Below are 11,139 nucleotides of genomic sequence, written 5' to 3' on the forward strand. Positions count from 1 at the left end.
CTGCGCCAGGTGGCCTGCCAGATCTCAGTTCCCTGACCAGGTATTGAACCTGGGCCCCGGCAGTGAAAGCCTGGAATCCTAACCACTAGACCACCAGGGAACTCCCAACAATGGGATCTTCTGAAACGGAGAATAACTCTTGAAGTTCTGAAAAATTCAATGTCTATTAAATCCTTGCCAAATTACTCTGTTTTACACATAAAACAGGTTCTAGGCCCTGATTATTATAAACATTTTCCACTTTTCCTGTCCAAGGTGACATTCCGAAGTTGTCAGTAGAACAGGATGATTTTTCATTGTGTGGGACCGTCTGCACATCCCAGGACCCCTGGCCTCTGCCCACTGTGTGCAGCCCCCAGTGGCTGCAACAGCCAGAAACACCCCTACAGGTTCCCTGCGTGTCCTTTGAGACCCCACGTGACTCTCTTTCTCTCCCACCCCACACATAGGAGCCCTCTCTGCCTAGGGTTTGTTGAGTTGACCATCTTGTGAAATGGTTTTGAAAAAATTCTCGGGACTTCCCTGACAGTCCAGTGGTTGGAACTCTGCACTTCTGCTGCGGGGGCACGGCTTCGATCCCTGGTAGGGGAAGTGGTGCGTGCCGCGCAGTGTGGCCGAAAAAAAAAAATCTCAAAGCATCTGTGTTGACTTTTATTGTTATAAAAATGTTACCGATAGAGAGAAGACTTACTTACTGACATGTAATATATAGGCGCTGTGAATGTGTTAATGGTGAAAATGAGGATGGGAATAACTTCTGTGGAACGAGCTCAGGGGCTGTGGTAGAGCACATCCGGGGCGGTAGGGTGTCCCGGTGACAGTGGCGGGGGCGGGGGGCGGAGCGCACGGCGAGGGCTGCGCTGCTCCGCCCGCCGGGTCACCGCGCGCCCTCTCTCTTCCAGTGTTTGTGGGCTATCTGTGCATCGTGCTGCTGCTGCTGCTGCTGCTTATCTTCTGGATCGCGCCGGCCCACGGGCCCACCAACATCATGGTCTACATCAGCATCTGCTCCTTGCTGGGGAGTTTCACCGTGCCTTCCACTAAGGGCATTGGGCTGGCAGCCCAAGACATCTTCCACAACAGTCCGTCTAGTCAGCGTGCCCTCTGCCTGTGCCTGGTGCTCCTGGCCGTGCTTGGCTGCAGCATCATCGTGCAGTTCAGGTACATCAACAAGGCCCTCGAGTGCTTCGACTCCTCTGTGTTTGGGGCCATCTACTACGTTGTGTTCACCACACTGGTCTTGCTGGCCTCGGCCATCCTCTTCCGGGAGTGGAGCAACGTGGGTCTGGTGGACTTCCTGGGCATGGCCTGCGGGTTCACCACCGTCTCCGTTGGGATTGTCCTTATACAGGTGTTCAAAGAGTTCAACTTCAACCTTGGGGAGATGAACAAATCTAATATGAAGACAGACTAGGATGTAACAGGGGGTTGGATGGCTTGAGGAACAGGAAATGGATGCAGCTTCTGGTCCTGATTTGTTGTGAAGTAGAAGAGACCGTACATCGCTGGTGTTGGAGTTGCCTGTATATTAATGGATGGGCTGGTGGAGAGTGAGGATACGTTGCTCAGCACTGGGGTGGGGGCCCAGCCTTCTGTACTCTGAAGCTGCTCAGTGGTTGCCTGGGTGTCATCTCTCTCTGATGAGAGGAATCTTATGTTCATTGCCATTAACCTGGAAGCTTTCATGAATACTCTTTGCTTTTAAAACACTTCATCATTATTTAAATAGAATGGGCCTTTTCTGATTAGTCTTTGCAGGGGAACAGATATTCTTACTTAGAAGCTTACTTTGGAAATGGGAGAAATTGTTGTCTTGAAGTCTGACTCTACAGTAAATGTGTCTGTAGTTTTGTTGTTTTGCATTAAGCATGTATAACATTCAGGTGTCGGATCCAAATCAGAGGTATATACATTTAATTGGTTTTAATCCTCTGATGTATTGACTCTCCTACCCCCAACTCCTAGACATTTTAATTGCAAACAGAGAGAGAAGAGTGAATGGAAATGATATACTGTTCCATTTGCAGGATGATTTTCAATAGCTCAAATCAATTTCAGTGCCTTTATTACTTGAACTATTCACTTAATTTGACTATTACTGTGTGTATGTTCTCTTAGATTAGAATAATGCAGCCTCCTTGTTTATACTTTAATATTTCACTCTTCAAAATATAAATATTCAAAGCAGTTAGAAATTATAGTATATTCATTCACTGGAAGAGAGTCAAGACTAAGGGCACATTGGAGTGAATCGACCCTTTCAGCATGTAGTTGTGGTCGAATTAAAGACAATTGACTAAGTAGTATGAGGTACTTCATTTGCATTCAGTCTAATGTAACTGGGATCCAGTATTACATATATCCATGTTCTCTTTCAGCAAGCATTGTGGCCTTTAAGAAGAAATAAATTATTTAACTTGATAATAAGGCTGTTAAATGAGAGAGTAACTGTTCAATAGCACATATGAGTTCCCTGTAATTCAGGAACAAGTTAAAGGACACAGTTAAGCTTAGGCTATATTCTACAAACTGGAACACACATAGTTTTCAAAAGAATTTCTAGCAAAAATGGAAACAATTTTTAGCCATCTCCCTGTTGTTTGAGATGGCAGAGCACCCTACAGTTCCTCACCCAAGCTTCTGAAATGCAAAATAGCCATTAATTATTCCAGTATTTGGATCAAAGAGGTCATTTGGCTATCTATAGTAACCTTGCATGTGTATTAAATGGGAACAAAGCACAGAGTGATGCAGATATTCATCAAGATATCATGTACTTCATTTGCAGTGGTTCTCCCACCCCTGCACCGTGCGGCGCGACGGATCGTAGTTCCCTGACCAGGGATCGAACCAGTGCCCGCTGCAGTGGAAGCTTGGAGTCTTAACCACTGGACCACCAGGGAAGTCCCATGTGTACTGTTTTATCTAAATAGGAAGCTATGCCAAGTTGAAAGATGGGATTGGGTAAGGTAGATTTGGTGATACCCAATTAAATAATACCCAATTAAAATTACTAAGGAATGTCAATAGGAAAAAAAAAAGTGTGTTTTCAGACAAAAAGAACATTTCTAAAGACCTAAGGAATAGTTCCCTAAAGTGTTGAACAAAGAGACTAAATAAAATGAGGCTAGTTTAACATAGAGAAAAAAACACCTTTATGAATTAAAAGCACATGTGATGCTCATGGGTTGTCAAGTGATCTGTGAACTAACAGCAGCAAGAATATTTAAACATTTTTAAAAATCTTATAGTAACTGATAGTTAATAAATGCTCAAAAAATCCATTACTCTTTTTTTCAGCTCGTGAAGGTTTGTTTTTTATCATCAGTATTTTTAGGAATGCAGGCTTTAATTTATTGAACTGAATTTTCTGAAAGTATAATTCAGGAGTATAAATATACTTTTAGGCATAAAAATAGTTTCTAGGTAAGGAGTATGAGATAGTCAAAGAATACATGTGGCTATACAAGTATAGTGAGAAAGTCCATGTGTCATATGGAAATTACCATTGTTTTGTTTACAGTTTACATGTGAAGCTTAGTTTATTTAAATTCATCTATTGATGTTCCTGATTACAGTTAATCCATGATTATTCCATAGATATTTAGAGGTGATATTTTCTGGATTATCTCCCTATGATTTTTTTAGAGTAAAATAGAATCTCAAAGTATTAATAGTTTGTCTCCTCTTGAAGGTGATAAGTCCCACAACAGTTAGACTCTCCCAAGTTTACACCTGTTCAGCAAATTACCTTCGTAGGATACACAACTTTCCTTCCAGTGGAACACAGTTCATACCATCCATTGTATTCCAAAAGTGTGACTCTAGCCTGGAAGTAATTGACATGACCAGCAGTCTAACAGCCTAATTTTCAAGTTTAACATAGAGCGTTTAACATCTGACTTATAGTATTTATTTTACAAATTCATGTTTTTATAATTTGGAATTACAAAAAAATATTTAAAGAGTAAAAGCTTTGAAGGGTAGGGCCCAGAATGGTCATAGGTCTTATACTGGTCTTTCCAAAAGTAAATACATATAAAACATTTTCATTATTATGGTATTCTTTGGGTTTTATCTTCAATTAAAGCAAGCCTCCTCTAAAATCATATGTTTGTGATCACAACTTGCAGACTTAGTCTGGATAGATACTTAAATAGGCCATTTCTCTCCTGTCTTACTTGGACAATGCCTTGTTTTCTCATCTGAATCTTTGCATTTAAAAAGATCGCTTCCTGTTCTGCTCAGTGATCAAGTGTAGGGCCTATTAAGGATTCTAACCCAAACCCAGCACGAAGACCACCCTGGGTGTTTTGCTGTTCTGCAGGACTGCTCCAACTCTGCAGAGAAGGATCCGGAGAGAAGGGCAGTCTGCTCCCTGTCACATGGGCAGCAAGAACTGCCCACGGCTGGACCTTCAGGGGGAATCATCACTCAGATGTCATTATGGTCTTTTCACATTAGAAAGTTAGTGAAATACACTTTGCTGCTCTTGGTTCAGCAATAAGAAATATTCTTTCAAGTCCTACTTCTCAAGCCAATTTGATTTATGCAGTTTTATTTCCAGAGGTTCACTCCAGCTGTAGTAGATTGGTCTTCGGGTTTTTTTTGGGTGTCACGTCTGATAGAAGAGAGCACTGCTGAAGTATGCAGTCACCTCTCACCTTCCTTCTTCCTCGACGGCTCAGCTCTCTGTAAATACTGCACTCACTTCTAGAGGCCAGTTCCTAGACATCCATAAAGTGCTCAAGATGCACTGTCTACAGGCGTGGATGGGTCCACGGAGACTGAGGTGTTGATCACAGGCCACTGTCGTGCTGCCTGATTCTTGTTGGGAGATGACACCTCTCCTTTCTAAGCTGCTCCACTAACCCAGAAGAGCAGCCTACAGAGCTATGCCCATCACTCTTCTTTGATGCCTACTTGATCCTGACTTAGACTTCCTGGGACTGAGTAGGAACTTGGAAAGAGAAGAAGCTTTAGTTTAGATCTGTTCATGACTGTCTGATTGGCTTCAGTGGTCTGAAGAAATTGTCCTTACTGTGTCTGACACCACGGAAGTAGTTCACCTGTCAAGCAGGATTAGATGGAATCTTGGTGTTCCACCTTCTCAGGGACCAAAAACGTAACATTAACTCCTTAGCATTGACCTTCCTCCCAAGGACATGTCTGTGTTAGTTTTTCATATGTTTTACTCATATTCATAGCTAGAGGTCTGTTAGCTTGAGTTAGGAAGAGAAAAGATCAGTTTGTACACCAGTCACACCATAAAACAGTTTATCATATAAAATACCTCAACTATATGTATTCCTCACTTCCGCCTCACAGTTGAACTGGTGATGAATTTTAAGGTGATTTTTCACATCTGGCCAGATTCTTATACCTCCATCGTATACTTGAAAAGATTAAGAATTTTAGGAATGGGAACAAGAATTTGGCCCAGTATCTACTCATTTATTTTCGTACACATTTCTCACATGCTATTAAATGCAACAAAGAATTATATTTTAAGAAAATGTAACTTTGTGTTACATCAAAAACATATTGTCTAGTGAAATGTTGATATTCAGTAGAACAGTGATCATGTAAATAAACATCTATTTCAAATGTACCCAACGTGATAAAAAGCATAGTCTAGGGCCCAGTGCATGAGCCAGGGAGAATTTATTTGTTCTTTTCTGTTTTTCCTTGAATTGTGCAACTATAGGTGAGTCACTTGACCTTTCTGTGCCTCAGTTTCTCTACCTCTAAACGGTGGGATGGGTCTCCAAATCTGTGTTAGAGCACTCACATGTTTAGTTTGTGCTGGTAGCCTCAGACCAGAGCGCATGTGCAGGACTCCTTTGGAGCGATGCACCATGCATCCTGTCTGCTCAGGACCATGCTGTAGACACGCAGCTTCGAGCACTGAGTAAGCAAAGGAAGCACTGGATGTAAAGTTTGCATGATTCCATGAAGCTTTAAGTTTCCTTTTTTCGTTTTAAAAGGCAGGGTTTTATATTTTCTGTTGTAAAATATGGAGATTAAGCAGAGACTTTGAAAACCTGCCCTGAGAGATCACATTCTGATGGTGTGATGAGCTTCTCTGACATTCTGCGAAGGTTTATGTTCTGCAGAAGAATCAATGACTTGTGAACCAGATTGATTCTGTTGGCGTTGAATTTGTAATGAATGATGCTGAACTTCCTGCTTCTAAGCAGCTCAACCCTGACCATGAGCTACCTGACACCAGGTAAATGTCAGGAACTCCCAAACCACTAGTGCCAAAGGGTCATATTGAAAAGTACAGAATATTTATTTTATTTGTCAGACTATAATAACTTGCTCCCCCCTGCCATGTCAGTGTTCTGCAGTTTGGAAAAATTTAAGGGTACTGTTTTCCAGTAGCATTCCTGAGTGTTTTTGCCTTTTTAAATGATAACTATTACTTTCTTGTAAAATGGAATATAATTGTGAAAGAGAGGAAGAAGACTAGATAAAAAAATGTAAAATGTTGATTGGTTGCATAAAATTTTTTTCATGTAAATGTATCAGGGAAGCTTCCAATTAGCACACACACCCATTTGTCAATGACTAAGACTTGCTTATATTTTGCTTTATAGAAGTAGTCATAGCATGTTGTAATTGCCTTATGTAAATAAAAATGCTATTTATTAAGTTTTCCAATAATATTTATTAATCTGTATGTGTTTTAAAATAAAATAACTTATTTCTAGCTGAACACTCGTTGCTTTTTTGCCCTTTACATGAAATGCGTGTGTGGTCTCAGGTTCCATATCATCCTAATTCCTCAATCAAATGCTTCCCATTTTCTTTGTAGAAACGAATAGCCCAGGTCTCCATCACAATGTAGAAAATGTCCACCCGAGCATATCTTAGGGAGCAAATCCATGATGTGTGAAGGATTCACCATCCAGTGATTACCTTCTGATATAATGAAATGATGGTATTAAAGAAAACCAGCTATATTTTAATAACTTTTACATGTTTTTGAGGTGTATAACATGTTTTAAACACATGGAAAATATGAGAATCATAACACATTTTAATACTCCAAGTGTCATGACAAATCTTGTCATTAATCTTTATTAGTGTCCTATAAGTAATTTTATTAAATGAAGAAAATATTTTATTTCAGCAAAAATATTTTTCCTTAGGCTCTATGCAAAAAGATTTGATGACTCACATTTTGATCAACGTATACCTGTATAGGGCTTCCCTGGTGATGCAGTGGTTGAGAATCTGCCTGTCGATGCAGGGGACACGGGTTCGACCCCTGGTCTGGGAAGATCCCACATGCCGCGGAGCAACTAAGCCCGTGAGCCACAACTACTGAGCCTGCGCATCTGGAGCCTGTGCTCTGCAACAAGAGAGGCCGCAATAGTGAGAGGCCCGCACGCTGCGATGAAGAGTGGCCCCCACTTGCCGCAACTAGAGAAAACCCTCGCACAGAAACGAAGACCCAACACAGCCATAAATAAATTAAAAAAAAAAAAAAAGTATACCTGTACTGAAGTCAGGAACAAACATTTTAAGAAACCACTAAACGTTTCTATGGATAACGCTTTCCACACAGGTTTTTGGGGTCATGAAATGTATAAGTGCCAAATTCTACAAAAACCTGCCTGGGTTGTTTACTATTAACACAACTGTTAGTTGTAGCTGCTAGCCAAGCACAATACTGTTGAACCTGAGCTCTGCATCTGGTTCTGAGGAGTATAGAAAATCAGGCATGCTCCCGACCCTTTACTTCCTTTGTCGATGAGTCATGTCCCTGTCAGGTGGCCCTTAGGCATGACATTGTCAGCATCTTTGATGTAATGTTAATCATACCATATTTTGAACCTCATATGGTAGGTAGTTTCAAAAAGGCTTTTTGTGTTGGAGAGCTGAGGCACAGTCAAGAAATAAAGAGAAATTAAAAGATACCTCTATCTATATTAGCAGTTCAGAGAAGAGAGGTATTAATTCCAGCTGAAGAAATTTGGAAGAATTGGGATTGGAATTGCACCATGGCAAGCAAGATAGGAGAGATGCCAATCAAGTAACAAACACAAATCCATGTAAAATAGCTGGGATAACAGGCTGGAAGGTGGAGGAAGGGTCAAACTAGGTCATCTGTTAATAAAATGGAATCTTTTTATTTTGGGTGAAGATGTCTGGAGGATCTCAGTGTCCTCCTTCCCCTAATTTGGCATGCTTATTCACTGTATTGGTTTTCTATTGCTGCTCCGACACATTACCACAAACTTTGTGGTTTACAACTACACAAACTTATTATCTTACAGCTGCGGGGGTTAGAAGTCCAACACAAGTTTACCTGGGCTAAAGTCAAGGTGTCGGCAGAATTACATTCCTTTGTGGAGGCTCTAGGGGAGCGTCTTTTCTCCGCCTTTTTCAGTTTCTAGAGGCCTTGCACATTCTTTGGCTTGTTCCCCTTTCTCCATCTTCAAAGCCAACAATGTTGCCTTTCTCTGACTTTTCTCCCATTGTCATATCTCATTCTCTGACTCTGACACTCCTGCTTCCCTCTTACAAGGACCCCTGTGATTATTTTGGGCCCACTTGGACTATCCAGAATTATCTTAAGATCCTTAACTTAATCACACCTGCAAAGTCCCTTTTGCCTGTTAGGTAACATAGTCACAGGTTCTGAGGATTAAGACTGTGGACATCTTTGGGGGGCCATAATTCTGCCTACCAGATTCACTCACCATTTCATCAAGTGAGCCAATTATTAAAAGCCAACTCCTGGCTTTTAATAAATATCCCTAGTGTTATACCCAAATTTATTTCAAGTTATTACTGTCTTTTTCAGAGAGCTCTCCCCTCTCGCTCCAACATTTTTGGAAAATGCCCTACTACGTGTGTAGATCACCTACGGCTAATAGTAAACTTTTAAAATGCTAGAGAATGTCACTATTCACTTTGGAAGGAAAAAGGGCAGATTTACTGATAGGGGGTTGAGCTAAAGAAAAAAAACATTATCTGTAATGCTGTTGTCATGTTTCTGGCTGGCATCTGGTAACAAAACCAAAACAGAGGAGAGTAATTGGAGAACAATTTATACATGAGAAAACAATTTGATTTACTAATACTTGATTTTAAAAAATACTATTTTAATAAGAAGTCTTGCCTATACTTCTACAAGAATGACAAAAAGTAGATTTTAACAGTTTTAATTGCTTTGACATGCAATATACTGCACATATAGATACAATTTGGAATGTTTTGATGTATGTCATATGATGAAAGCATCACCATGAGCAAAACAGTGAACATACCTATCACTCTCAAAGTTTTTTTACTCCATTGTAATCCCTCTGCCCTCCTTGCCCCCTCCACTCCCAACCATTCATCTGCTTTCTGTTGCTACATATTACCAACCATTTCCTAGAATTTTATATAAATGTAATCATTTAGTATATACTCTTTCTTTGGTCTGGCTTCTTTCACTTCTCATAATTATTTTGACATTCTGCCATGTTATAGCATGTATCAATAGTTCATTCCCCTTTTTTGCTCAGTAGTATTCCATTATATGGACATACCATAGTTGTTTATCCATTCATCTGTTGATGGACATTTGGATTGTTTCTATTTTTTCGTTATTATAAATAAAGCCGCTATTGAATGTTCATTTACATTCACATTACATTCATTTACATTATATCTTTTAATGGTATATGCTTTCATTTCTCTCGGGAAAAATACCCAGGAGTTGAATAGCTGGGTCATATGGTTGTTATATGTTTAATTTTTTAAGAAACTGCCAAACTGTTTTACAAGGAGGTTGTACCACTTTACAATCCTACCAGCAGTGTATGAAAAGGCATTCAACTTTTAAAAGTTTAAAAATATCTACGATCAATGCTTGAACGCTTCCGGTATATAAGATGTGCAACATCATGTGCTGGAGAAGTTATCTGGGCATTTAAGGAGCTTGCATCACAATTAGCAAGGAATATTATATATACTTATAAAACCAATGCACTGTGCAACATGACAGTAAGTGTCAGGTGTGCGGGGAGTCCAGATAGTGAATGTGAGGTGAGTCTGTGAGCTACAATGATGAGAGAAGGATGATTAGGTAAGGCAGGGTTTTGCTGGGATGATCAGAATACTGGCAGAAAAGAGCTGCAGGCAAATTTGTTAGGTTAAGTCAACATAACTTCTAAGCATTCTTGTTCATATGAACCAACCGCTACTTTCATTACAGCCATATGCCTCCTAGATGTAAAAAGAGTGACTTAATACAAGATTCCTTTATTCTTTCTCGTATGTCTATGGGTCAACAGCACAATTTTATGGACCTCAACCAGCTTGGCTCAATGTCTGGTCTCTGGGTCAGCTAGGTGGCTTTGCAAGTTGCTCTGCTCCACCTGGTCTCCTCCTCCAGCAAACTAGTCCAGGCTTCTTCTCATCATGATTTACGCTGGGAACCACCACGTTTTCTTGGCCAAAGACAGTCCCAAGGCCAAGGCCAAGGCCAAGGCTGGAGTGGAACTGCAAAGCCACTCTGCAAAATGGGTGGGCACGTGGATGAGTAGAGAATCAGAGCCATTTTTATCAATCTACCACATCATCAGAGACCAGCTTGCCAGCTATCAATAGTCAATGTAATTCCTAATTTGACCATGTCATCTAGCTAGAATTCAGCTGAGACCAAAAAGGTAAGCAAAAAAGTTCCTCTGGAGCCAGTTCTAAAAAGCACATCTGTCTGCTTGCCAAGCTTACAGATTAAATTAGAAGCTGCATAGTTACCAAAACCAGACTGGTCAGGGGCTTTGCAGTCTAGAACGTTAACAGTCCAGTTTGAAAGGAGCAAATTATATCTGGCATTTTCTGGCTAAATAAACACAGACTTCATTTTAGAAAGATTCCCACCCAAACTGATTTAAATTTGGTATAATAGTGTTTCTGTATCTAGTCAAAAACTGGAAGAATATCCCCAGAGGACTTTTGCACCTGTAACAAAGGTACTATTATTAGCAGGTCTCACTGTAGATGTAGCTAGTCGCGCTTCCCGGTTTCTAATAAATGAGCCCTCTGTCTTTGTCCTTTTTCGAGGAAACCATGATGATGGGTCCCAGGAACTTGCCACGTTCCAGGAGGAGCCAAGGCACGACAGCTTAACAG

At 40.5% G+C, this 11,139-nt stretch overlaps 1 protein-coding gene across 4 annotated transcripts in view; it reads left to right on the forward strand.

Moving 5' to 3' along the window:
* NIPA1 (NIPA magnesium transporter 1) overlaps positions 1-6,639 on the forward strand; it is a 41,056-nt gene extending 34,417 nt beyond the window's left edge. For 3 of the 4 annotated variants that reach the window (XM_068545358.1, XM_068545359.1, XM_068545361.1), the window contains exon 5: positions 903-6,639. In XM_068545358.1, coding sequence (XP_068401459.1) covers positions 903-1,414 — 512 coding nt within the window. In that variant the 3' untranslated portion in view covers positions 1,415-6,639. The remainder of the gene's footprint in view (positions 1-902) is intronic. The other variant, XM_068545360.1, reaches the window with a different exon arrangement.
* The last annotated feature ends 4,500 nt before the right edge of the window (positions 6,640-11,139 follow it).

Source organism: Eschrichtius robustus, chromosome 5 (genome assembly GCF_028021215.1).
Source record: "Eschrichtius robustus isolate mEscRob2 chromosome 5, mEscRob2.pri, whole genome shotgun sequence".
Lineage (NCBI taxonomy): Eukaryota > Metazoa > Chordata > Mammalia > Artiodactyla > Eschrichtiidae > Eschrichtius > Eschrichtius robustus.